The 27,362-nt window shown below is 55.0% G+C and overlaps 1 protein-coding gene and 1 long non-coding RNA gene across 2 annotated transcripts in view; one reads left to right on the top strand and one right to left on the bottom strand.

Annotated features, from left to right (window-relative positions):
• The first annotated feature begins 8,317 nt into the window (after nucleotides 1-8,317).
• The window catches only part of PODXL (podocalyxin like), a 47,622-nt gene continuing 28,577 nt past the window's right edge, over nucleotides 8,318-27,362 (top strand). Inside the window, exon 1 of the mRNA XM_046021102.1 lies at nucleotides 8,318-8,697. Within this exon, the coding sequence (XP_045877058.1) occupies nucleotides 8,631-8,697 (67 nt within the window). The 5' untranslated portion in view covers nucleotides 8,318-8,630. The remainder of the gene's footprint in view (nucleotides 8,698-27,362) is intronic.
• LOC123951947 lies at nucleotides 20,490-25,580 on the bottom strand. Its single transcript, XR_006820539.1, has 3 exons — nucleotides 25,496-25,580; nucleotides 24,801-24,930; nucleotides 20,490-20,718 (listed from the first exon to the last, which is right to left on the bottom strand). It is a non-coding gene; the product is annotated as an uncharacterized LOC123951947 (long non-coding RNA).

Consider the following 27,362-nt stretch of genomic DNA (forward strand, 5'->3'; position numbering starts at 1 on the left):
GTTTTGTTTTGGTTTGTTTTTTTGTCTTTTTGTTTTTTTAAAGTAAGCTCTGTACCCAACGTGGGGCTTGAACTTACAACCCTGAGATCAAGAGTCACATGCTCTACTGACTGAGCCAGACATATGTCCTTTGCTTCCAGAGTTTTGAATTATCTCTGAAAAGGAGTTACGGTAGATTTTTTTTTTTTTTTTTAACTCCATTTAGCAGCTGAGGAAACTAACACTGGGGGAGTGGCATAAGCTAGTTGATGGTAGACCAGAGAATAGAAATACAACTTTTTAAATTGCTGGTGGAGAAGGAGTCATGTATACAACCAGTATTTACCAAGCACCTACTAGGGTCGGGCACAGTGCTAGGCCCTGAGACTGCAAAAGCAAACACAGAGGAAAGGCCTGTGTCCTCAAGGAGCTCTGAGCACAGTGGGAAGGGCAGATCTGCATTCACAGAGAAAAACAAATCTAGAAACGCACCAACCATCCCTGCGATGAAGTAACAGAAGGAGTCAGGGGAGAACCCCTTCTTACACTCTAAGACTCCCTGAACCTGGGATTTTATTCAAGCCTCTTGGCTACAGGACTGTCGGGATTCCTTCCCGTTGGAGCATTCAGGAGTTCCCACGTGGCCTCACCAACAAGAGTCTGTGATTGTGCAAGGTGGGGAGGTTCCCTTCTGTCTTCAGCCCCTGCATCCGCCCCTGCGTAGACGTGCCCTCTCTGGGCTCGGGACTCTGCACTGTCTCCCTGCTGCCTAGAGGCCGAGCACGCCCCCAGCTGTGCACTGAGTGTGTAAATGTTATCTACAGGCCCTGGTGACAGGGAAAGAACAATGCCTCAGAGGAGAATGAAGTCATGGGAACGTCCAGAGCCGCTCCTGGCCCTGTCCCATGTCTGTCGTTCATCCGTATCGGGGCCAGCTTGTTTATCTTCACGGGTCTGCAGTCCTGTCCCCATGGGTCCTGGGAGGACCGCGGTAGTTTTACTCATTCTGTGGCAAGAAAAGACAGTTGGAGGGGCACCGAGGTGGCTCAGTCATCAGGTCATGAGCCCAGCGTCCTGAGCTGGAGCCCTGCATCGGGCTCCCTGCTCATTGGGGAGCCTGCTTCTCCCTCTGCCGCTCCCCCATGCTTGTGTTCTCTCTCTCACAATCTCTCTCTCTCTCTCTCTGTCATATAAATAAATAAATAAATAAATCTTTTTAAAAAAGGAAAAACACTTGGACTATATAGTTTTCTTGGAGATGCAAGACCAAGAAGCAGAAGTAATATCGGGGTTGGATAAACCTGGGTTTTGTGACTCAAGCGATGAAGTAGAGTGAATAAAAAAATAAAAACCCTTAAAAATCCCAGCCAAGGGGTCCCTGGGTGGCTCAGTGGGTTAAAGCCCCTGCCTTTGGCTCAGGTCATGATCCCAGGGTCCTGGGATCGCGCCCCGCATTGGGCTCTCTGCTCAGCGGGGAGACTGCTTCCTCCTCTCTCTCTGCCCGCCTTTCTGCCTACTTGTGATCTCTCTCTGTCAAATAAATAAATAAAATCTTAAAAAAACAAAAAAATCCCAGCCAAGATCTTTGGATCATGAAAGGGAGGAGCTGGACGCAAGGGTTTTGGGGATGGGGGTGGGGTGTAGCAATTCTGATTTTTGCAGATGCAGTGAGTAACCCTGAGATGTGATTCAGTGAAAAGTTCTGGCCATATTTCACTTAAATGCAGGGCATAGTCTACAGCTCTGGCAATAGTGAAGTCTCAGTGACTGAAATCTGTGAAGGCAGTCGATGTCAGTTTCTGAGTGCGGTGGACTTTTTTGGGGATGCGGGGAAGTACGGGCTTTGACAAGTGTAGGAGGGGTTGTGTGGGTGAACAATTGTTTCTTGAACTGAGGAACACACGAGTACTCTGCTGCAAGTGCGCTGTTATTCCAGATTGCCCTGGGGTAGACATTTCATCTTAACCATGTTTATGAAACACAGCAGGCAAAATTATAGTATAATGAATATCACTATTCATTCATGCATTTATTCTCTCTCCGAATAGTATGGGTTTAGTGTAGGTTTGGGAGTCAGGCTGCCAGATTGGAATCCCGACTCCACTACTTATTAACTGGGTGATCTTGGGCCAGTTACTCAATTTCCGGAAACACCTCGGTTTCCTAATCAGTAAAAGAATAAATGAGGCTTGTACGCGTGAAACACCTAGCTCCGTGCTAGCCCGCAGGGTAAGACCAGCAGGCTGCGGGTGCTCTTCACATCACGTTTGATCATCTGCAAGCATGCTAACTATGGAAGGGACACACGAACAAATAAAGGGAGGTTCTTGCCCTCAAAGGACTTGTGGTCTGCATGTGTCTGTAAATGGCAAAAAACCATTCCAAGTCAGCGAATGAAGGCAAGGTAACAGGAACCCAGAGGAGGATGTATTTATGACTTTGGTGGAGGTTAGACCAGAATAGGGCTGCAGGATGTTGGAGCCTTGCAACCTGTGACAGGTAGAAATTCCAGGCACAAGGAGAAGCAAACCAAAGACTTGAGGATGAAAATGAGTGTCACAGTTGAATCTAGAGAGCCTTGTCCCTCCCAGTGGAAAATGAAGGTGGCAAGGTTAGCTGGGGCCAGATTGTGGAGACCTTGAATGCTATGTCCAGGATTTTGTTCACCAGGAAACAGACAGGCGTGTGAGCGGGTGAGGGACAGGATCCCCCCTGATTCTGAAAATAATACTCTACAGGCAAAAGGAGGGAGGACAGGAGAGGAAGAAGGGGAGGGTGCGAAATACTGAGCTGGGGGCTTCCAAGGGTGCCAGGGGACAGAAGGACACAGCCTCTTCCTCAAGGATCTCAGAGCTCACCAGGAAAATTAGACAAATGCAGGTCAGTACCCAGGCCACGTAGCAGAGCTCCTTCTGCCTTCAGGTGGATGCCAGGGAAATAAAGGTTTTGATTTCTCATCTGTAAAATGGGATGATAGGAATATATTTCCCTCTCCAGGTTGTATGAGGATTAAGTAATTTTATTTTATTTATTAATTTATTAGTTATTTACTTTTGAAGATTTTATTTATTTATTTGAGAGAGTGAGGAAGAGAGAGCACCATCTTGGTGGGGGGGATCCAAGGGAGAAGCAGGCTCCCCAATGAGCAGGCAGATTAAGTCGTTTTGCGAGAGTAAAGTGTTTCCCATATGCCCAGAATACAGGCATAGGTCCGTGTGATACTGTTCAAGTGTCTGCTCGGGGCCTGGTCAGCCTCCAGGGCAGAAGAAGCTGACTGCATGCTGTTTTTATCACACGGGGGCACAGGCATGAGGGGATGGGCAGGAGCTAAGCAGGCGATGAGATTGGAAAGTAGGTTGGGGCGAACATGTCTTGAAGACAGCTAAAGCTGATGCCTTGGGCTTCTTTTATTTCATCTTAACTAGCAGTTCCATCTCCCCTTCTCATCTTCTTTTGTTCCTGCCACGGGACCTGTGGCTTTTTGAGTGGAGAGACCAGCAGCCCAGGACGCAGATGCACGAACGTGGATAATCTCGCCAAGGGACACAGGGGGCTGGAGAGCTAGTCGGCTTCTGGAGCAGCCCTGCTTACTAGCAGGGTGAGTGGGGACAGGTCAGCCAACTCTCCTGGCCTTTACTTCCCGTGTGAGGAGGTTGCTGGTGGGCTCAACCTCCCGCTGGACGCCAGGCTGTCTCTGAATCTCAGGAGTTTGGGAATTCGAGGGATCAGTTAGGTGCGTGGCCACAGTTCCTGGCTGTACCTCGATGGCTCGTCAGTCTCCACTTCTAGTCCTTTCTCAGGTCTGAGTTTCAGTGTCTCAGATGTAACTTCTAGGCAAGGCCCTTGAGTGCCCCATGGGTATTCAAGAGTCCGCGTGTTCAAAATTACGCTCATCGTTTTCTTCTCCCAAACTTGCTTCTCTTCTGTGTTCTCCATCTCAGTTAGTGACATTCAACCATGGCTCTCAGACAATCTGCCCAGTAACACAAGTGGGAAACTTGGAGCCCTTGGCGCCTGCCATGCCTTCAGTCCCTCAGCACACCACAATGCCACACCATGCACCATGTCTACATCCAAAGGGCCGCCAGCGCCTATCAGTTCTGCCTCCCAAGTCCCTCTAGCGTCAGATCCCTCCTCCTCCCTCCCAGCACCGCTGAGCTCAGGTCCTTTGGAACAGGGACAGACGCACTGGCCTCTCCAAGTGCTGGGACAACCTGCAGTCTCGCATCTGCCCTCTGGTTAAGGCAAAATTCTTGACTCCGCCTGCACCCAAATACCTTTTCTTTTCCTCTTCCCCTGGGGAAGCCCCACTCTTCCTGTGAGACCTCCCTGACCTCCCCAGGCCAAGGGAGCCGGTCCTGCCCTGTGCTTCTTCCGTGCCACTTACTATAACCTCTACCCCACATTAGCTGTGTTTGTGTTGAGAGGGTGGGGGCTGGGCATCAGGCTGGCCTGCTCAGCACTGTGCACAGAGCCGGACATTCTATGTACGTTAGAGCAGATATCGATGAATAATCATGCTAAGTACATGACTTTGGGGAGAGGTGCCTAACTTGAACCCTAGCTGGTATTCACAGAATCATACAACTTGGCAGTCAGAGATAAAGCCCAACGTTGTCGCTATAATCCAATCACTTCATCTACTCAGCTCTTATGCATTGAGACCCTGCGTGGAGTCAGGTGCCCTGAGATTCCAAGATGAATGAAATACCACTCTGGGCCCCCAAGGAACTTGGAGTTCCTTTTGGAAAACCAAAGTAAGGGCATCCTTGGCACCTATGAGCAGATCCTACGGCCTCAGGATGGGTAACTGTATGCATTTGACTCTTATTGGGGGGGGGGAGGGTGTTGGCTGAGGTTCTGTCCCATCCCTCAACTGAGATCTGTGACTGAGGATTAAAGTTATTTCCTATGAGGACGAAGAGGCCTTTACCAAACCTGCCATAAGAATGTGGTCGGCAGCATCACCGAATTGCTGGTGGCACTGCCTGACCTTAACAGGAACTACTGGAAAAAGCCTTTTACACCTTGTGCTGCAGGCCCCTGTGTGATATCTTCCAGTTGACATCCGTGTTTGGATTTGATGATCTCTACCAGTATCTGGATTTACATCTGTGATGTGATAGGCTGTTCTGGGTGGTCTAAAAAAGTGTCAGTTGAATAAGAAAGACATTCAGTCTTTCAGTTATTCAGTTGAATAAGAAAGACAATTCACATTAAGAAGTTTAAAATTGGGAGGCACCTGGGTGGCTCAGTCCTTAAGCATCTGCCTTTGGCTCAGGTCGTGATCCCAGGGTCCTGGGATCAAGCCCCACATCAGGCTCGATCCCAGGAAGCTCAGCAGGAAGCCTGCTTCTCCCTCTCCCACTCCCCCTTCTTGTGTTTCTGCTCTTGCTGTCTTTCAAATAAATAAATAAAATGTAAAAAAAAAAAGTTTAAAATCGGGGCGCCTGGGTGGCTCAGTGGGTTAAAGCCTCTGCCTTTGGCTCACGTCAGGTCATGGGATGGAGCCCCACATCAGGCTCTCTGCTCAGCGGGCCTGCTTCCCCTTCTTTCTGCCTGCCTCTCTGCCTACTTGTGATATTTGTCTGTCAAATAAATTAAAAAAAAATTTTTTTTAAAGTTTAAAATCTTTGGGGCACCTGGGTGGCTCAGTGGGTTAAAGCCTCTGCCTTTTGGTCAGGTCATGATCCCAGGGTCCTGGGATCGAGTCCCGCATCGGGCTCTCCGCTTGGCGGGGAGCCTGCTTCCTCCTCTCTCTCTCTCTCTGCCTGCCTCTCTCCCTACTTGTGATCTCTATCTGTCAAATAAATAAATAAAATCTTTAAAAAAAAAGTTTAAAATCTTTTAGGGGAGCTAACTCATGCATAAATATAACCAAAATGTAATAAATCCCAGAAGGATTGCCGAATAGCATTTGTAAAGTGCTTTGAGTTTCCACCGTAAGCTCAGCTGATCTGGGCCAGTAAGCTTGCTAGTGGGAACAAGCTGCTAAATAGGACCAAGGACACAGGCCAGTTACCTGGGGACAGATCTGCTCAGTGACCATAGGTGACCCCCCCTCCCAAGCCCAGCCAGCTTCAGGCCTTACTCCTGAAAGTCTCATTGTTCATACATGTGTGTGGGGGGGAGGAGTGTCGGACACTTGGGAGGGTCCAGAACATTCTTATTTTGCTAAGTCTTCAGTTTCAAAGAACAGGTCCTGTTTCCTAAACCCGGATGTCTGCTCTCATTTTAAATTTTGCATGACCTGGTAATTGGACCCATCCCAAATCATGGGAATTTAAAATGCCCAAGTTTTTAAATATACACTTTCCCTCCACAAAACTAACATATTCCTTTCCAGGTTTTGAGAGAAATTGATTCACAGAGTGCAAAGCACTGTTTAAATCATAGAGAATATAATGCAAGTTTTTAAATCCTCAGGTTTTTAATTGTACTGCTTGGTTTCAGGCAGAGAAACAAGCTTTTGTTGACATGGATATTAGGGGAACAGTACTAAAATACATCAAAGATAGTCACACACATCCCACGATATTTGCAGGGAACACCCTCTGTCTTTCCCATATGCGGCGTGGAAAACAGGGTCAGAACGATCCTGCAGAAACTTCCCGATGAAAACAGCATGGTCAGCCGTTCCCAAGGTTGAGCCCAGCTCGGGCGGAACTCCAGCCGGGGCTTTAGAGCTTCCTTCGCTGCTGCGAAGACGCTGTGCCAATCCCGCAGCGCCCGCGTGCAGCCGACAAGAGGGTCTCAAGGAGTCCGATGTCCCTACAACGGAGCTAGGGCCAGGGCACCCTCCTTCCCTCCCAGACGCAGCTGAAAGACATTCCAGATGATCAGCCTAGGAGTCTCGTGAACCAGGTCCAGGCTGCTCCCCCTCCCCCCAGCCTCCAGGGTCAATCAGCGCCCCCCTTCTAGGGCCGCTTCACCCCACTTCCCCCGCCCAGGCGCCGCCGCTGCGCCTCCTCTGTAGGGGGCTCCAGGAACTTCACTTTCCTCCCCCACACCCCCACCGACAGCTTCTGGAGAAGCAAAACAACATAAAACAACAACAAAAAAAGGAGGGGATTCTTCTTTGTTCTTTCACTGGGTTAACTCGGTTTATGGAATTCAACTCCCACCCCCATCCCAAGCAGGCAGAGCTCTCTCACCATCCCGTCAAGTGTTGGCCGCATCACTGCGCGGTGCCGGTCCTGGGCTAAGTGCTCGCGGCGTATTGCCTTAGTTAAATCCCAGGGCAAGCCTCTGAGATCGGTGGTGTGGCCCCCGTATTACAGATACAGAAAACTGGGTACTCACCCAGGGTCCTAACTACTCATTAGGTGGGCACAGCTGGATTTGGAGCCCAAATCAGGGTTGGCCCCAGAGCCCTAAATCTTTATTGTTGTTCTGTATACAGCAAAAATAAGGATGGTTCGGATACTTATGGAGCAATTAGTATTTGCCAGGCACTGTGGTCAAGTATTTCTCCAAATCACTCTCAGAGGCAAATATGCCACTTACCAGTTACTGGGTCTTCAGCGAATTTCTTAACCTCTTTTTAACTCAATTCCCTGTCTGCAAAATGAGACTAAAAATATAGCCGTTGTGAAGAGTAAATGAAATAATATTGGTGAAGCCCTGAGAACACAGACGGGCACGGATTTATCCCTCAAAAAAATCCTTTTCTTTTTTTTTTTTTTTTTAACCATCACCTCCATTTCACAGGTGAGGAACCTAGGCTTGAAAAGATGAAGCAACGAATTGGTCCAGATTGCGGAGTGCACACCCTGCGGCGCAGACCCGCTGGCCAGCGGTGCGGAAGGCTGGCCCGCCCGCAGGTGAGTTGCACCTGGCAGCGGGGAGACGTGTTTCTCCGGAGTTGCAACACTACGCGCCGCAGCCCGGAGGCCTCGAAAGATCCTTAGCGGACAAGGAGGCTGGGGGTCGCCTCCTCCGGACTGGGGCGTGCGAGGGTCCTGGTGGTGTCGGGGGTCACCACCCGCGGGGGTCCCTCCGGCCCTCCCTGCGGGCGTCACCTGTGTGCCGGGGATGGCTGACCAGCGTGCGGGGGAGCGGTCCGGCGCCGGGAGCCCCCCAGCCGCCCCGGGCGCGCGCGCGAACACACACACACACACACACACACACACACACACACACACACACACACACGCACACACACTCACAACCCCGCCCGCTCGGGGGCCGCACGCCCGGAGCCCGCTGCCGGCCCGCGCTCCCCCGCCCGCCGCGCTCCAGGGCGGAGTTTCCTCCGCTGCTCATTGTTCCAGGCCCAGCGCCCGCCCCGCCCCGCCCCGCCCGGCCCCTCCGCAGCCTCCAGCGCGCTCCTGGGGGAGGAGAGGGGGCGGGGGCCGGCGCAGACGGGACGGGAGTCGTAGCAGCCGCCGGCCCGGCCCAGCCGCGCAGGCACCGCGCAGACACCGCCCGCGACGCAGCCACCCGCCGCTCCTCCGCCGCCTGGCGCCGTGCCTCAGCCCAGCTCTGCCGCAGCGGCCGCGAGGAGGGGCCGCCGGAGCGCGACTCGGGAACCCCGGGTCACCGCCCGCCCGCCGGAGCCACAGCCCGGCCTCCCTGAGCGGCGCCCACGCTCTCGCAGTTCGGACGCTCGGACCCGCAGCCACCTGCTCCCGGCCCGAGGCCAAGACACGATGCGCTCCGCGCTGGCGCTCTCGGCGCTGCTGCTGCTGCTGCCGCCGCGGTCGTTCTCCGATGGAGGTGAGTGGTGGCCTGCGCTCCGCGGCGACCGCACAGTGCCATTGCGTCCCCAGCCGGGCCGCACCTCGTGGCGGGACCCGGAGCAGTCCCTGCGCGCGCCTCCCGTAGGGGCCACACGCGGAGCCCTGACCTTGAACCATCGTGCTCCCCGTCCAAACCCGAGAACACTGCAGGTGCCGGGCCCCGCGCGGATCGTCCTCGGTCTCCATTCCGATGGCTGGGAGGTGGATCGTGGTGGGGCAAACAGTGGCGCGCTGGCCATGAATGGGTTTGCAGGCAAAGCGAGCAGGGAGTTGGGGCACCGCGAGGCTCCACGCTTTTGCGGGACCCCCTCAAGTCTGATCGCTCTTTTTCTCGGTGCCGGAGGGTTTGAACAAGGGTATTGTGCAGTCGTTGATTCCAGCAAAACAGCAGGCTGGAAAGCGCATGAGGAAGTCCCTGAAGCAGGTGACAAGCCTCTGGCAACGGCTCACGGGGTGATGTGTTCCGCGTTCGCAGAGAGGTTTCTTCAAGCAGCGTGAGCAGTTCGGCTCACCTGAGCCTGTGCTGGGGCAGGTAAAAGGGGAGTAAGTGGACCTTCCACAGTCCCAGTCACCTGGCTGTGCTGGGTCCCTGTCTCCTATGCTACCAAGGGAACAGTTCCCTTCTAGCACATGGCCAGAAAGGTGAGACCCTCTCCTCCTACATATAGGCACTTATCTCCTGAAAGAAGCTTGGGTGCACCTTAGAAACAACCCCCATATTCTTTTCTGAAGGTGAAATGTTAGTCTTTTAGGGGAACAAGGAGGTGGCCACAAATGCAGCCAAAGCAGGGGTCCCAAAGCCTCTGAGAACAGCTGGAGGGTCAGCCCCAGGAAGGAGATGCGTTTCTTTGTGGCCCGCATGAGCACATGTCTGCGGGGAGAAAGAGTGGAGGGGGTGCTCCTACCCCAGGGCCAGGAGGACTTTGGTAACTGCTCAGAGAGTGGAGGGACCCTGCTTCTGGCAGGCCCTGGCATTGGGGGCTGTACTCGGAGGGGGAAGTTAGGATGGGATGGAAGTCCGGCCTCTTCTCAGCACTGCATGGAACCTTCGGTGGGAAGGGGCCGCTTCTCCGAGGGCACGCAGGTGCGAGCATCCCGCCATGGGTGGCCCGGACACTCCACCCGCTCAGCCTAAAAGGAAAGGGCGATTTCTGTGGGTGATGGTGTGTTGTGGTGTGAACAGCTCTGAGGATGATTGTCATCTCCGTCGCCTTGCATGACTGGGAAGACTGAGAAGATGCTGGAGTCTGACCCCTCCTCCATCCTGCTCTCAGAGCAGCCAGGCTTCAGCGTGGGCCTTGACATGCACCGTTTTGGTGAGAGCCTCTTAGCACCCTCCAGAAGGGAGCCCCCAGAAGGGAGATGCGCTGTGTCGGGAAGGATAGGCTAGTTCCCTGGGCTCCAGAACCTAGAGACTGGGCTTTGAGGAGGAGCCGGGTGTTGTTCTGCACTAAGAGAAGCTCTGGAACAACCCATGGGAAAATCTCCAAGCCCAGCTCGCTGCTGGCTTCAAGGCTGGCACTACCTTCCCTAGCATCTGGGCATTGCCCAGAAACCATGCCTCTTCCAGGAAGCCCTCCCCAATTCCAGCACGGGGCACGGCATGTGGAAGGACCTTGATACATGGGAAACAAATGAACAACAATGACCAGCACCGGACTCTCCTCCCCACCAGCAAGTCTCTTGGCCTTTGCAAGCCCCCAGTGCCCAATCCCTAAAATGCTATCGCGATATATAACAAGGGGTTAAAGGTAAATGTCTGTTAACTGGCAAAGCACGGGGGGTCTCATTATTATTATTTGTATACCTTGAGGCAGAAAAGGCAGGAGGGGTGCAGGCCTGATCTCAGTAGCTGTGCTGATTTCATACGTTCCTAGAGGGAGTCAGTAAGGACTCTCCCATCTCTTTGCCCTTCTAGAAGGTGTAGCCGCCTGGGCTGTAGTCATGCAGGAGAGGGTAAAACCCCCAAACTGGTGGAATCCTATGATTCAGTTCTAAACCATAAGGTTTAGGAGCAGGCTGGTCTCAGTTCCTTAACAAAGGAATTACCCCACCCACGTCCCCTACAGAGCTTACCTTGTGATAATACAGGCGGATCACGCAGCATTAAACCCAGGGGCCGGACAGTCCAGACAGACCTCTTCTTAGTACTTCTGGTTTGATATTCATCTGGTTGAGCCCCATGGCACGTTGTACCTCTGAGCTGTTTCCTTACCTATAAGACAGAAGAGAAGAGGGCACCTCTGGTTTCTCGTTATGTGACATTTCTAGGGTTTTCTACCCCGTTAGCTGCAGAAAGGACAGGCTGGCTTGCACTGTTAGGCTGATCGGGTTATTCCATGGGTGAATCCCGGGAAGGGAACGGTGGCTCGCTGTGGTGGAAAACACACGGACTTTGGGTCAGACACACCTGCGAGTCTGTAGACAAAATAGCGAACTTCTAGAGTCTCAGTCTCTTCGTTCATAAAATAATGACAAAGCTACCCTGTAGTCTGCTCTGAAGATGAGGGAGAACATAGGGAATGAGCTCGACAGTGTGCTGGACCCCCTGGTCACTGCTCAGCCAGTCCTGGCTGTGACGGTGAATAAAGCATGTGCATCGAGAACTTGGTGGGTCCAAGTCCGCTGAGCGGCAGGACTCGGCTAGTGTCTGGGGGTGGCGGCTGGTATGTCGTAGCGACGGCTGAAGCTTCCGAGCCACAAGGTTGGGGGGGCGGGGAGGAGGCTTGTGGGAAAGAAGCGGTGAGATGTGGGTAGCGGTGACCTAGGCAAAGCTTCCAGAAGGAGGTGGGGGTTTGTTTATACAGGGATTTTAAGATGAAGAGGTCAGTGTGGGCCCACCTGGGTGGCTCAATCGGTTGAGTGTCCAACTCTTGGTTTGGCTCAGATCATGATCTCGGGGTCCTGTCATCGAGCCCCATGTTGGGCTCTGTGCACAGTGAGGAACGTGCTCAGGATTCTCTTTCTCCCTCTCTTTCTGCCCCTCCTGGCTGTTTTCTCTCTCTCTCTCTCTCAAGTAAATAAATTAATCTTTAAAAACAAGGGTCAGGTAGGGTGGCGAGACCATTTCAGAGGCTGGCTGGGGCCAAGTGAATTGCAGGATGGAGGGGAGACACAGGCCGGGGGTCATGATGCGGGCTGAGCTGTGGGAAGGCTTTGGAGGGGGAGATGAGCTTTCAGAGCCCAGAGAGAAAGTTCCATGGGATGAGGTTGAGGCTGGTGGGTATTCCTAGCATTCATGGGGCTTGGGCGTGGCTCTGAGGAAAGAGGGAGCAAGCCATGGGGGTTAGGAGCAGACTGGTCTCAGCTCCTGGGAGAAGACATGAGAGAAGACGAGGGGCAGGCGGTCAAAAAGCTCTCTGGTGGCAGCCCGGCCAGAGCTTCAGGGCATGGCTACCCCAGGAGGGGCAGAGGAGGGCGGCTTGGCCCTTGTTGGAGGGGGTGTCCTTTGGTGGTCACCAGGGCACCACATCTGCCTTTTCCTGAGGCCTCCATACTTGAAGGGAGAGGAGGGGCTCCTGCCCGGTGGGGTTTGAGACCTCCGCCCTCCGGAAGCTGAGGAGGAAGTGGCCCCTACCGGGTTAGAATTCCTCTGAGCAGGGAAGACTGGAGGTTTAATCCTGTCTGTGCTCAGGTATCGTCTTTGCTGAGAAGCCTTCCCCTGTTTCTAGATGGAAGCAGATTGTGTTTGGCATCTCTGCTGGTGCTCAGGGGCCCCTCTAGGGCAGGGGCAGCCTCAGTCTCCACCTCCAGAGCCCCCTGCAGCAATGGGCACGGAGCAGTGGCTCGACATTTTATCTGCACCATTCACTTGGCATGTGGTGGGGGGGACTGGCCTAGGCCCTGGTTTCAGGCTTTCGGAAAGGGGAGCCCTAGACCAGCTCACAACCTGGACAGTGATGCTGGCTGGTGGGCTCTTCTGCAGCAGCCAGAACCGGCAGGGACAACTGTGGAAGGTCGGGGCTTCCGGGCTTGGGATCCCAGAATGGACCAGTGGCTGCTGTGAGGACAGCTCCGCACTTAGCTCAAGGCCAAGCACTCCTCAGGAAGGTGGGAGGAACCCTCTGGACAGCCCTCTGCACTTCTGGGGAAGGGGGTTGGGATTTAGATGGTTCTACTCTGGGACAAGCTCTGTCCTTCACATTATCCGTGCGGAGGCCTCGCAGGAGCCTTCTGCACGTTTGCTGAACGGAAGCTGCATATTGGAAGAGAATGGCCCTCTTCTGTCCATCCCCTGCCCATCAGCCCGAGCCCCTGCCAGCCCCGGCCTGCCTGGAGACCTCCTCACACCTAGAGGCCAGGGAGCTCTCTCCTCAGCTCTGGGCTCACTTCCTGTATGCGCCTGAGGGTGTGATGAACGGCAGGGAGCTCATTTGGCAGCGTTTCCTGTCACGTTCCATTCCCAGGAACACAGGTGAGGTTGCTCAGGGTCCCTCCTTGTCATGGGTCCTGTCCACTTCGTGAGGAAGTTAGAAGGTCAAGGAGGTTGTGGCTCTGGGTGGGCCACATATACCTCACGGTGGTAGGTATTCCCTTACAGAAAGCCTTCCAGACTATTACCATGGAGGAGGCTGTGCCAGGAGCCCGTGAGTATTTGCAGCAGCCTTTGCCATGAGACCCCTTCAGGCAGGCTGTTCAAAATGGAATTGGTTGGCCGAGGGTACTTGCCACACTGCTTCTAAATGACCCAGAAGATCATAGAACACAGAATTCTAGAACTGGCAATCTTCTGGAAATCTTCTCTATGCACTCAGTTTGCAGATGAGGGCATGCAGACCAGGGAGTGGGGTCACCTACCCAAGTCCTAGAGACTCCCGGTGATGGCGCCCCCAGAGATCCGTGTGCGCGGGTGTGCCGCCATAGAAATGGACCGAGCCTTTCTCTGCTAATGCTCTCCTGGGCACTGGGGAAACCCATTAAAACCCTTTTTATTTTTTTTTAAGATTTTATTTATTTGACAGACAGAGATCACAAGTAGGCAGAGAGGCAGACAGAGAGAGAGGAGGAAGCAGGCTCCCCACTGAGCAGAGAGCCCGATGCAGGGCTCGATCCCAGGACCCTGGGATCATGACCTGAGCCGAAGGCAGAGGCTTTAACCCACTGAGCCACCCAGGCGCCCCGCATTAAAACCCTTTTTAAAGAGAGTTTCATGATGGTGACAACACTGTACTGTGCCCAGACTCTCCCCGTTCCACCATCTTCAGGGTAAGTTGAGGCTTGGAGCTACTTTATTCCTTGGAGTTAGGCTCTCCAAAGGCTGTCCCTACCGTGCCCCAGTGCTGGCCCCTTGCTGGCTATGCTGTACCTGTCTGTCTCCCCTTGTCTGTGAGCCCCATCAAATCCAGCCAGAATCTGGAAGACGAGTGGACAGCAATGCTTGTTGGATGCCTGGTGCCTGGTTCGGCCCTTCCCACGGGCCCCCCCAACCCAAGCCCTCGTATTGGCTCGGGTCTATGGTCCCACCCCGTACCACTCCAGTGATGACTGGTGCAGACCCCCAGCTTTGCTCGGCCGTCCGGCCACCCATCCTCCCTCTGTTCCCACCCCTTTCCCTGACAAACCACCACCACCCTCTCTTCCTTTGTAGCCTTATCCCCCTCGGGTCAGCCACCTCGAACTTCCCTATGGCCAGGGCGCTGGGTGGCACCCCGTCCGCCAATTGTCATGGCCGGAAGGCTGTGTGCCTCAGCCCAGGGGGAAGAGAATTCTGAGGACCGGCTGACTGAGGCCAGCCACGCAGCCCCAGTTGGGATGCTGGGGTCCCTCCCAGGACCAGCCCTCTGGAGACACATGGACTGACCAGGAGCCTACAATGGTCTCACCTCTACCTTTCAGCATAGAAGAGACAGTGGGGAAGATAGGCCTGGGGAGGAGGGCACTTTAGAGCCTCGCCCCCCTTCTTACCTGAAATTCATGGACTCTGTCTAAGGGGCCCCTTGGTCCCCATCCAGTCTGATTTCCATGCTAACTTGCTTTGGACATGCTCACTGGAGCCACAGTCTCCAGCCCGGATAGCGCGAGGTTGTCTTGGGACAGCTCTTATCTCACAGACCATTCCAGAGAGGGGAAACTGAGGCACAGCACCAAGCACTCATACTAAGCGGCACAACTGGGTTTTCTCCAAATATTCACATGCCTCACTCCCTCGTTTCTGTCCACTGTCTGCTGGAAGGCCACCGGCTCAGAGAGGGCTTCTGGGCTGCCTTGTATAACACACCCCACTGCCTTATTTTCCTCAGAACACTCATTACCCGGTCCATATTCATTTCTTTCTTTGTGTGCCTCTTCCTTGGGTAGACAAATTCTATAACAGCAAGTTCCTCTGTCCAGTGCTGCTACAACTCCTGAAACAGGACCTGGGATGTAGTAGATACTTAGTAACTGCTGAATGAATGAGTGTGTGCCTGAGTCAGTGGCAGGGCTGGTTTAGAACCCAGAGTCTCGTCTGCCAGTTCCATGCTGTCCACGTGCAAAGCTTTTCAAACCCAGTTCCAGAAGAAGAGAGGCAGGTGGCTGGCAGGGCTAGCCCTGCGCCCAGGAGGGATGGATGCCTGGCATGAAGGGGAGCAGGATGCAGGGAGGCAGGAGCGCCGTGGGACGTGCAGCAGCCTCATAGCTGCTTCCGAGCTTCCCCCACTCAGAGGACCCATCTGTTGAAGGTTAGGGCTGCTGGTGATTAGAACTTATTTGGCTGCTCTTAGCCATTAAAACATAGCGATGGACCAAGACAGATAGACATTCTCTCTCACACGATGGATGTTCAGAGGGCAGGAGCAGTGGTCTGCCATCTTGAGCACGCTGCCCTGTGGTTCAAGGTGGCTCCTGGGGCTTCAGGTACCAGGAAAAAAGAGCAAGACGGCTGTGGCTTCTCTTTTGAGGGTACCTGCCAGAAACCACACACCACACTTCCATTGATTTTGTTGAACAGAACTTGGTCCTGTGGCCACACCTAGCTGCAAGGGAGGCAGGGAAGCGTACTTCCCTGGGGGAAGAGTAATTTTTACTTCAGGCACCCGTATGGCTAACCCAAGAGTCAGTGGTTCAGTTATGGAGAAGTCATGGGGCTCCTGGGTGGCTCAGTGGGTTGGGCGTCCGACTCTTGGTTTTGGCTCGGTCATGATGTCTCAGGGTTGCGGGATCTCTCAGGGTCGTGGGCTCCATGCTCAGCGTGGAGTCTGCTTGTCCCTCTCCTTCCCCTTCTTCTGTTGCTCTCCCCTCCCCCTGCTCATTTTCTCTCTCTGTCTCTCTAATAAATGAATAAAATCTTTAAAAAATATATTTTATTTATTATATGAGAGAGAGAGAGCATGAGCTCCGGGGTAGTGGGAGGAGGACAAGCAGACTCCCCACTGAACAGGGAGCCCGAAGTGGGGCTCGATCCTGGGACTCTGCGATCATGACCTGAGCTGAAGGCAGACGCTTAACTGACTGAGCCACCCAGGTGCCCCTAATAAATAAATAAAGTCTTTAAAAAAATAAAGAAGTCACAAAGAATGGGTGTTGGAGTAGGTCACTGGCGAATACTGCCATAGACCTGGTCTCTGCAAACCTTGGATTTCTCTGCAGCCGCCTGCAGTCCTCATCTTGCCAATCCCAAGTGCTTCTGCGCGAGGGAAGCACAGGCACTTGTCCTTCATGGCCTAAGGCTTTGCCCCTCTTTGGCTAAGCCAGTTGCAGTTTATCCCTCATTTTCTGTGGCCTTCGATGGCTGGGTGGAGTTCCTTGTCACACACTAGGAAACCTGGCCACCTCCCACTCAGGTGCCTTCACCTGGAGTTGCACCAGGGAGCCTAGCTGCCTGGAGAACACCCATGAGCCGGACCTCCCTGGGGTTGGCCCTGGCGGACCTGCTTCCCCTCACTGGCCTTATAATGGGAAAGAAGTATTTCTACACCAGTGCCTTCCCTTCCCAGCTCAGCAGGGGCGAGTACAGGGCGGAGGCGGGTACCGTCTTACTGGACACTCAGGAGAGCAGCAGCTGGAGGCCAGTGGCTTTCAGACCTGGTGGAGGGCCTCTGTGGAGCTGCCTTGGCCACCGTGAGGCTGGGGTACACCAGGAGGGGAAAGCTAAGAGGAGGCCCATTTGGGGGGGGTCTCTGTATCCCCCACCTTTGGGCCGCTCTTTTATCAGTTCTCTAGGGTAGATCGCCACAGAAGAATTCTTTTGAGAAAAATTCGGCCGTCGGTTGGCGTGAGGCCCCAGGCTTTGAAGTTAGAAGCCTGGATTTTAGTCTGAGCTCAGACACTCGCCAGCCTGTGGTTTTGGGCATGCTCCCTGGCCTCTGTTTCCCTAGCTGTAAGCTAGGCGTGACGCCTTCCTCCGCAGGGGAGGGGTAAGGACAGTCGCTTGGGCGGTGTGCCTGATACTTGGTAGGCGTCGGTACATTTTGGTTTTCCTTCTTTTACTGGCTTTGGCTCTCATCCCGGGTGAGGCTGATGAAAGGGACCCGGCCGGTGCCCCTTCCCCAGCTGGAGCACGTGCAGTGACCTCTCCGGGCCCAGCCTTTGCCCGTTTAGTCTCTGGCCGGCGGCCGGGTCTCTGAGGATGAGCGCGTGTAGACCACGCCCGCAGATGGGGGTGGGCTCCGCTAAGAGGGGGCTTCGGTCGGTGGCCAGCGCCGCCCGTGTTCCTGGCTCCCACCTGGTGCTCTCGCTCCGCTTCTTGGGCGCACTGGCCTTCACTTGAGTTGCAAGTTAAGGCTTTCTTTAAGCCACCAAGACCCTGATTGTGCCAGCCCCTGAGGTTCTGCCCATCCCACTGTGAAATGGAGAGTCACGTCCTGCTGCTCTTTGTCCAGATCAGTATCCTCTGGCCGCGCCTGCGCCGCTGCCCCTGTGCAGGCCACGGATCTGAGTATCACCCTCTGAATAGCTTCCTTCCTCCTCCTCCACCGCTACCTGACTCCAGCGCCAAATTCCCGGCGGCACCATCTGGGCCAGGCAACAAAGCGTGATGGCGGTCTTCACAGCATCTCTACACGTTTCCTTCCTCGGGGAGGTCCAGCAGCAGATACAAACCAGGGAACCAAGTTTCTCCTCCCAAAGATGACAAGTGGGAGGAGGATAAGGAACTACTCACAGAACTGCATTTGGCTTTCAGCACAGTAATTCCCAGGGGGGGCATTGCTCTGTGCCTCAGTTTACCCATATGGTAAATCAGAGCTCACACCCTGTTTTTTTCGTATGACTTTCTTTACCTTTTTATTGCAGGGTGGGGGAGGCCTCCATGCTGGAGCTCAACCTGGGGCTTGAATTCATGTCCCTGAGGTCAAGACCTGAGCTGAGATCAAGAGTTGGATGCTTAACGGACTGAGCCACCCAGACACCCTTGGTTTTTACTCAGTAAAAACTCGGTAACTCGGTAAAGTGAGCTGTGTCTCAGAGTACGCCTAAAGAGAACCCCAGGGGTCCTTAAGATAGTAACAAGCTCTCAGTAATTGTTTGATAAATGAATAGGAAGTTTTTCATGAATAAGAGAGAAACATGATCCAAATAGTTTGGGAAAGGCTGCCTATTCTTCCCCTTCTTGGAAAACCAGTGCCTATTATGATCTTAAATGCTGGGCGCCTGGGTGGCTCAGTGGTTTAAGCCGCTGCCTTCGGCTCAGGTCATGATCTCAGGGTCCTGGGATCGAGTCCGGCATCGGGCTCTCTGCTCGGCAGGGAGCCTGCTTCCCTCTCACTGTCTCTGCCTGCCTCTCTGCCTACTTGTGATCTCTCTCTGTCAAATAAATAAATAAAATCTTTAAAAAAAAAAATGATCTTAAATGCTCCCAGATCTCGAAGGCCCCCTACTGCTTCCGCTTAACTCGGCATTCCCCACATGTACTTGAATCATGGAAACTTTACCTTTTGTCCTCCATTCTGGTGGGAAGTGCCGACATAAATAAAGGTGGAGGGAACCCCTGCCCTGTCTGCCAGGACAGAGAGGGACCCAGGGATGTGTGACTCTGCTAGAAGCCGCACAGTCCTTCGTGAGGAGCTGGACCAGGCACACGAGGTGCAGAGCATTGCGAGGCACGATCTTCTTGGAATGGAAGTGGAGCCTTACCGCATCCTCCTTCCTGAAGGGATTTGTGGAAAACCAGGTGGAAGTTTGTGGCCAGGGTCAAGGCTGCCGGTAGCAGCGTCTGCGTAGGAACAGGTTCCATTCCAGGCCAGCAGCCCTGCGTGGCTACTTGGTACCGGTGCTGCTTCTCAGACAGAAGTCGAAGGCGTTATTAAGAACATGGGGGGGGGCGTGCGTGTTTTTGACATTGGATCTCCTCTCAGATGAGGTGTACGTGGTTTGCTGGTTGATTCTGGCAGCACTTTTCCTGTGGTGCTTCTCTCTGCCCCTGCTGCTTTGGGTCTCTGTTCCTGACAGCATCGCGATTTCTGCTGTAAATTCCGTCTGAGGTTGTCATCCTGTCCCTGGGGGCTTGGAGAAGGGGCTTCCAGGGGATGTCAGCCCGCACCCCCGCAGTGGCTCACCAGAGGCAGTGGTGCTTGGGGCTTTGTCCTCAGCCCTGGTTACTCGTGGATCTCATCAGGCTGTTGTTTTTCTGGGAGTCGGGGAGCCGAAGGGTGGAAAGAGGGGATGCATCTTGTCTGATGGAGACCCCAGCTTGCCAGTGTTTTCCGAACTGCTGCGAGCACATAGGGCACCCCCACACGGGCGGGACCGGGAGTGCGCCAGCCCCTTGCTCTCACAGATGTAGTCCCACACCCCAGGCCTAGGGGGCGCTGCTGAGTAGAGTGTGGCTGGGCCTCAGCCTGCCCGAGCATGCACTCAGCAGCCCTGTGCTGTCAGCCCGGTCCCCAGCATGCCCTTTCTCCCGGCCAGGAAGGAGCGGTCCCCACTGCTCAACGGCCACAGAGGGCCAAGGCTCTAGAGAGAGCCTGCTGTCTACAGCTGGCTCCCGGGGAGAGGCAGGGTGGCAGCCTGTCCACTGGCTCTCATTCTCCCCTCAGCATCCCGGGGAGGTTGCATTGCACTTGGCTGGAAAAACACTTTGGCTTTACTCCCAGGGCCCGGGGACAATCTGGAAGTCTAGTCCTGACCGCACACTATCTCTGAACTCCGTGGGTACCCTGGGGCAGTCACGTCAGCACACCAGCTACGGTGGCCCCTGGGGCCTCCTGTGAATGAAGCTGTGGTCTATGTAGGTACTTACGTGTGAGGCTGTGTGGGGGGATGATGGCAGGCAGAGAGCAGGTACCCAGGAGCGTCCTGTGTTGGGTGGTGAATAAGGAGAAGGTAAAATAAGAAAATGGGTTTGCAAGAAGAAGGGACTCCATCCACCCGGGGCCAGGAGTCCTCCCAGTGGGCTTCAGTTTTCTCATCTGTGGATGAGGGCCCGGCCCAGGAGAGCTTGAGGACCCTCCTGTTTAGTATTTCAGGTGATCGGAAAGACCTGACTTGCCTGATGATTTTGGTCCCAGGACTGGGAACATGATGGCCCTGGGTGCACGTGTGTGGATGTATCTAGGAGGGCTTGGGGGGAGGGGTGCCTCGACTGGACACCAGGGCTGCTCTTGGGGTCCTGCTGGCCTAGGCCCTGCTCCCTCTTCATCTTGGTATGGGTCAGCTGCCTCCAACCCTCTCCAGGGACAGAAGGGCAAGCAGGGGCTGGAACCAGGAGCATACGTACCCCACAGGATAGAGAGCCTGCTTTAGGAGCTGGACTGCAATATTCTAGAACCCTAGGAAGATGCTACCCAGTGCCCAGAACTCTTGACCATCTACCTGTTTCTCCTTCGTTGGGGTGGGAGAAAGTGATGTCTCCGGTCCCTTTAGTTCTGCTGTCATGAGCCAGGGGTGTGGAGGGCAGTGAAGTCCGTGTGGCTTCGAGAGCGGGGGATATGCTCCGCCACTGGTCAAGCAGGGCTGTGGACGCAGCCACACGTTGGCCCTCGCTGTTCACTGCCTCTCTGGCCCCTGCGTTCCCAGCTGCTTCCTCAGCTGAGGGGCGGACATCAACTCCTTTTCCGGCAGCGTCTTCAGCATGAGATCCTCACTGGAAAAGCAAAGACCAGGCTGTCAGGGAAGATGAGAAAGGCAACAGTCTCTAGGGCCAGTGTCTCTGAAGTCCTAGGGACTTGGGTTAGGCCACAATCCAGAGGACTGTACCCACTTTCCAGATGGGACGTCCGAGGTGGGAGGGTGGTGGTGAATTACCCAGTCTTGAGGTAAATCTGGGAGTCTTGAGGTTCCAACTAGCTTCTTCTGGGTTTTTTGTTTGTTTTTTTGGGGGGGGGGTTATTTTTACTTTTCTGAGAACAAGTAAGTGTGTGGGGGGGAGGGGCAGAGAGATGAATAGAGAATCTTTTTTTTTTTAAAGATTTTATTTATTTATTTGACAGAGAGAGAGATCACAAGTAGGCAGAGAGGCAGGCAGAGAGAGAGAGAGGGAAGCAGGCTCCCCGCTGAGCAGAGAGCCCGATGTGGGGCTGGATCCCAGGACCCTGGGACCATGACCTAGGTGGAATGCAGAGGTTCAACCCACTGAGCCACCCAGGTGCCTAGGGATAGAGAATCTTAAGCAGGCTCCACACCCAGCGCAGAACCCAAAGTGGGGCTTGATCTCCCAACCCTGAGCTGAAATCAAGAGTTGGATGCTTAACTGACTGAGGCACCCAGGCGCCCCAGCCCATTCCCTTTTAGGTCTACCTTAGTGCTCTGGGCCCAGGAGTGGCCACATAAACTTGACCTAGCCCTACCCTCTGGACCCATCTTGCATGGTAGCAGGACGGGTAGCACAATAGAGTGGAGAAGGAGAGGGGGGATGGGAACACGTGAGGTCACGGGATGGGAGATGGTGCCTCCCATGCCTCCACCCCTTTCAGAGCCCCAGGTCTGACCTTGGTTTCAATCTTGTGTGACCTAAACAAGCCTGACCCCCTTTCCTGACCTGAAAAAGCTTCAGAGGGAAACATTCCATTTTGCTTAAAGTTTCTTCTGAACAGAAGGGCTCTGAAATTGTGTGTGTGTGTGTGTGTGTGTGTGTGTGTGTGTGTGTCTTGGCACACCCCCACCTTCTGTGCCCCCTCTGATGTCATCAAGCCTTCTCGACTACTTTTCGAGAATGAATTTTCAGCTGTTTGGACACCTGGCTCCAACCAGGCCAGCTCTGGGATTCTTGGTTCACTCACTTCCCTAGGCGGAGCCCATAGGAAACCACGCTTCCTTGACGAGCTCTAACATCTCAGACACGGGGACAACTTGGCTTTGCTTGAAAGGAACGTAGCTTTTAACTTTCCCCGCACTGCAGGCCTCGGTGGTGGGGGGACGGAGAGAGCTAGCCCTCGATTGTTTAACTCTGTTTGTTCATGAGGTTTGTTTGTTTCTTTTGCAGCAACACCCCCCGCCAGACCCCCTAGTCCCCACAGACAAGCAGCCCTCCTCTGTCCTTAAACACCAAAGAGGTGTAGATTTTGTGCTTGACCGCAGAGTCGTCATGCCTCTTTTCCCTACTTCTTAGGGCCAAGCACGGGGTCTTGGGTGATGGAGTTTGGGCTTTATTTTTAACTTGCTTTGCAGAGTAAGTGGGGTTTCCAGTGAGACGGGGGACATGTCCTAACATGGATCATTCTGCAGCGAGAAGGACGCAGGTGTTACTCCTGGAAGGGGAGAGTTCTCTCTAGGGCAGGGGAAAAAAGTTGTTTGGAAATTTGGAAGGCTTTGCTTGCTGCCATAACCTTCAGCTTCCAGCAGGCGGAAACCGGTCGTTCCTGGGGAAATTCACAGGCCCTGTCGCACAGAACTTTCTCATTCCGCTCCCAGAGGACAGTTGCCTGTCCCACCTTCTATGCGGGACTTCCCTCTGGCTTCTGGCCCTTGTTTGTTTCCAGCCCGGAGCGGAGAGACCGGGCCCTAGTGGAGGTTTCCAAGGGCAGTGGAGAAATCTGTACACATCTGGTTATTTTCATGGTTTGGGGACGGGGAAGGTGGCGTGGGAATGACAACGTGCTCCCTCGGAAAAATATTTACAAGATTGTTTTTGAACTGACCACGAAGGGGAGAGTTGGGTGCCAAGTATGTGCACGCTTTGGCGGGAAGTGTGTGTGCCCCGGGCGTTTAGAGAACAGTAGGTGTCCCGGGGGAAGTGGTGGGGTCAGTTGCGAAGTTGTGCGGGCATGTGGGAGCCCTATACAGTGTTTTGTTGTTGTCATTGGGCCCTCGCCTCCATAGACAGCCCCAACCGATTCGTTTCCTACCACCCTCCTCCACCCCCCGCCCCAGCCCATCCCGCCTGCTCTGCAAGAAGCCCAGTGATGGGACTGCCACAGAGGGTGTGGGAGAGACCAGTAGGCTCACCCAACAGAGAGCTCTCGGTTCAGTGTCTGGCCCATATGATAAGCCTCTGTTAATTGCTAGATAAAAGCTTGAGTGATGTGATAAGCTGGTTTTGATGGGTGGGTTTGCAGAACGCGCCACCGTGTGCGGAGAGAGAGGAAGCACGTATTCGTGGCCCCTGGTCTCAGGCAGGACGTGAGCCCAGTGGGACCTGCAGCGCTCTGCCCTGCTTTCCCGTGCGGCCCTGGTGCGGACGTTGGCCTCCCCGGCACACGGTAGGGGCCGGCAAGGTTGTCAGCCTGGATTCTCATCCGATCAGACCCGGTCCTCTGCAGACTTGGAGTATTTTGACATTTCCCCCCAAAGCATATACATTTTTTGAGTGCTCCTTTTATTCCCAGGTAACTCCTCTCTCCCCGGAGCGACAAGGAGACCGAGGCCCCAGAGCTCAGTCTTCCTGTTGTGGGGGCTTCATGGGCCTCACACATAGGGTTCCCTGAAGCCAGTACTAAAGACAGGCCAAAGGGCACTCTGTCTCCTCCCCAGGATGCTGTCCTGTTGTCCTGACCTTTGCACGGGAGCCCTTCCTGGCTCTGGCAGGCGAGGTGAGTCCGCTGGCTTGGGATCACCCCTGCCTGCTCACAGGCCTGTTGGTTGGTAGCTCCTGGGCACGCTGCCGGCTCACACAGACCAGAATTCACATGGTCTGCAGCAGCTGGAGGGATTAGGAGGCCCTGGGAAAGGTATTGTTTTAAGGAGGCTGGACTGTCTTTCCAGCTCAGGAAGAGCCCCAGCCCCTTTCCTGGCCTGGCTGGCTGCCCTCGCATGAAGCCTGAAGCACCTGCCCCAAACCTCCAGGGGTCAGCATGTGCGTGCCCCTCTCATCAGGAACAGCCATGACAGGTGGCTCAGAGGCCCGTAGCAGGCCCGGGACAGGGACCTCTGCGTGGGCAGAGAGAGGAACCAGGGTGGGGGTTGGGGGGGGCTGTGGGGGCTTGGGCAGAGGTGGGGCTGCAGTCTTGGCAGCACAGTTGACTGAATTCCAAGCTCTCCTCTTACCTCTCTGCCTTCAGCGGCAGAATGAGAATAATGAGTAATCCAAAGAATGTTTTCAGAAGCTTCCTGCTGAGGAGCTCAGTCCTGTACAGGGTGGGGGTGGGGTTCCACCTTCTGACCCCCACTTGGAGAGCTTCTGATGAGGGTGGGGTACGGATGTGCCATCATTAGGAGGGACGACAGAGGTCACTGGAGCCACCCCTCTGTGAATGGTGTGCAAACTAAGGCCTCCCGTGGCTGTCCCCTAGGGAAGGAGAGAGCGGCGTTGCTCTAAATGGCAGTGACAACTCGCCAGCCGGGGTGTGGGTCTGGGAAGCCCAAGCAGAGGGGAGATTCCCTCTGGATGCGGCATCTGAACAGCGGATGGGGAAGCTCAGGCCCTGGGGCCTAGGGCTAGCCCTGCTGGCTCCTCTCTCTCCCCACACTCCGCGGGACTCGCGATAACGGCCCTGCCCACACGGCCCAACCGCTGCACACTGTTGTGTGCAAAGGCATGGACTGCACTGAGCTCGTGCGGGTTGGCCCTGTGCTGTGAGTCACCTGCATGCCCACCAGCAGTAGGGGGGGAAGCCCATCATGGGATGTCCACGCGCCACAACAGTCCACGGCTTCATGCCGCGAGAGGGATGAATCGTGCAAATAGAAGGCCCAGGGAGAGAAGGGAGGCGCAAGCGTCGGTCAGTGGTGTGCGATGCCATCGATAGACACACCACTAGCCCGGGATATTTAAGTCAGAAGAGAACTTACCCTTGGGGATGGAGAGTGGCTGGAAGGGAACAGCGGGCTCCCAGGATCAGGCATCCTGTTCAGTGATGTCATCTGTTGACGCCTGTGACATGTGCAGTTCTCTGAACGTGTGTAATTCCTCACTGGAACACTGTTCAGATAAAGGAGGAGGAGCAGTTCTCTGAGGGTCTCCGGACTCACCTCTACAGCCCAAACCCCAGACAGTTCAGGGGGCGGCCCGGGGAGGGAGGCTGTGTGGACCAGGAGCAACCAGCCCCTAGGAGAAGCGGAAGGGAAGGGAAGTAGGTGCCCTGACCCGCGTGTATGCGGGCTGTCTTCTGCCCCGGCCATTCCTGCGGGGGTCAGAGGGGCCCGGCGCTGGGTGGCCCCAGGCTCGGGAACAGGGCCACCACCTGCTGGTGACGGGTGCTGTGCGGGCTCCAGATGCAAGGGGACCCTGCCAGGACAGGGCTGTCTCCGATTTTTCTGTTTTGTTTTTTGAGTAGGGAGCAATTCAGGTGTTTCTGTTGGTGGCACGCGTTGCAAATTCTTTCTGCCAGTTTGCCATCACAGGTTTGGTTTCTGCTAGTCTGCTGGTGCAGGAGGCTCTCATCGGATCCTTTGGGGAGATCACAGCCTCCTGTCCACAGCAGGCTGCAGACCTGGGCACCGCGCCCCAGACCCAGGAGGCTCACGGACACCAGGGGTCCACTCACCGCAGCTCCACCGCCGGCTTGTGTAAATACAGCTGTGCTGGGACCCGGTCACACCCCGGCACTCATGGACCGACCGCTGTGCGTGCTCTTCTGGCTATGGTGAAGCGTAGTGGCCACTGAGGGAAAGCCTGCTAATGACCCGTTATACGTTGCTGTGGCACGATGGCACTGTTCCGTTTTTTTTTAATTATTATCTTTTTAAAGATTTTATTTATTTATTTGACAGAGAGAGCTGGGAAGAAAGGGAAAACGAGTAGGGAGAGGGGGAGAGGGAGAAGGAGAAGCAGACTCCCACAGAGCAGGGAGCCTGATGCGGGGCTCAATCACAGGACCCTGGGGTCATGACCTGAGCCGAAGGCAGACACCCAAGGACTGAGCCACCCAGGCCGTGACCCACAGTGTCATTATTCTGCAAATGGAGAGCAAGGCCCAAGAAATTCAAGTGGCTTGGCCTAGTCATCACCCAAGGCTCGAAAGACCCTGCTGGCCTTCCTCGGCACCACAGTGGGCCCTGGGAAGAAAGCCGGTCCTCGGTCTGACTGTGCGCCAAGCCCCCGACCCCTTGCACTCTGTGGTGTTGAACAGGTTACTTCTTCTGACCTCGGTTGATTTGCAGAAACTGCTAGAGTTTTCCAGCATTAGGTGTCGATACCACGTGAAAGCCCCCGGGGCCTCAGCGGGTGGTCAGTACCTTTCAGTGTCTGAGTCCCCCACCGTCTTGCAGGGGCAGACCCCCAACCAGACTCTTTCCATCTTCGCCCACACCCCTCATGGGGGCATGGATGGGGAGGGAGGCAGAAGGGATGTAGTTTGATGAGCACACCCGGCGTCTCCCTGCTGGTCCCCTGCCCCCTGGTGCCAGAGCCCAGCTGGCCTGAAGGGAAGAGACTTGGGCTGCTCGGCCTTACCCTGTGAGAGAGACTATATACAGCCTGGGTTTGCTGTCAGAGCAGAACTGGAGGCTGCCAGCAGGAAAGCCCCTTCCTCTCTCCCTTGGCCTGGCTCCTGCTCTCCCCCAGGCTTGTCTGAGGAGGTGAGGAAACACCTCCCAGAGCTGGGCCCCTCCTGGGCTGCAGGCTCTTCTTCCTTCCACAGGAAGATTCCAGTTACGTTTCCCCTTGTCCATAGCCACCGGGATGGTGTCCCCTCTGGGCCCACACTGCTCTGGGAGGCCTAGGAAGAGACCCGGTGGGTCTGAGGACGCCTTGTGTCTTCCTCCCCTGTGTCAAAGTCTTAGAGGGGCGAGCATCCCAGAGGCTAACGACGTGGATCTGTAACAGGGAGTCGGGGTGTGGGCATGACCCTAGGGTCCCTTAGAATATAATTATTGCTAACATTAACCAAGCACTTTCTATGTGCACTCACTGCTCTGAGTACTTCAAGAGATTTAGTTACTATTACTACGCTCCTCTTCACTTTGGACAGATGAGGAACAGAGTGAGACACTTGCCGGGCACACAACCAGCGTGCGGAGGGAATGGGGACCGGGATCCAGATGTCCGGCCCCTGAGTGCGTGCCCGCAGGCACCGGCCTGTACTGCTCGCCTGGCGGGGAGGGGAGAGGGGTCACAGTGGGATGGGGCCGGGCTGGGTGTAGGCGGGAGCTGGCTACCCTCTGGCTCTGGGCTGCACTCCTGGTGTAGGGGAGGGGAAAGAAGGGAGATCTGCTGGCTTGGGGCAGGAGAGGGGGGATGGGGTCCTCTGGCCGTGGTGCCTCCCCCTGCAGGGAGGAGTATAACCACGTGAAGGCCGCCTTTCTCCTTCGCTGCGAGACCTCCAGGCTGGACAGTGGCAGCCCTCTCCTGCCCAGGGAAACAGCCAGACGGGGCCCCACCCTGAGCGCGAGTGTCGGGGCAGACCAGCTGAA

This window comes from Meles meles, chromosome 10 (genome assembly GCF_922984935.1).
Source record: "Meles meles chromosome 10, mMelMel3.1 paternal haplotype, whole genome shotgun sequence".
Lineage (NCBI taxonomy): Eukaryota > Metazoa > Chordata > Mammalia > Carnivora > Mustelidae > Meles > Meles meles.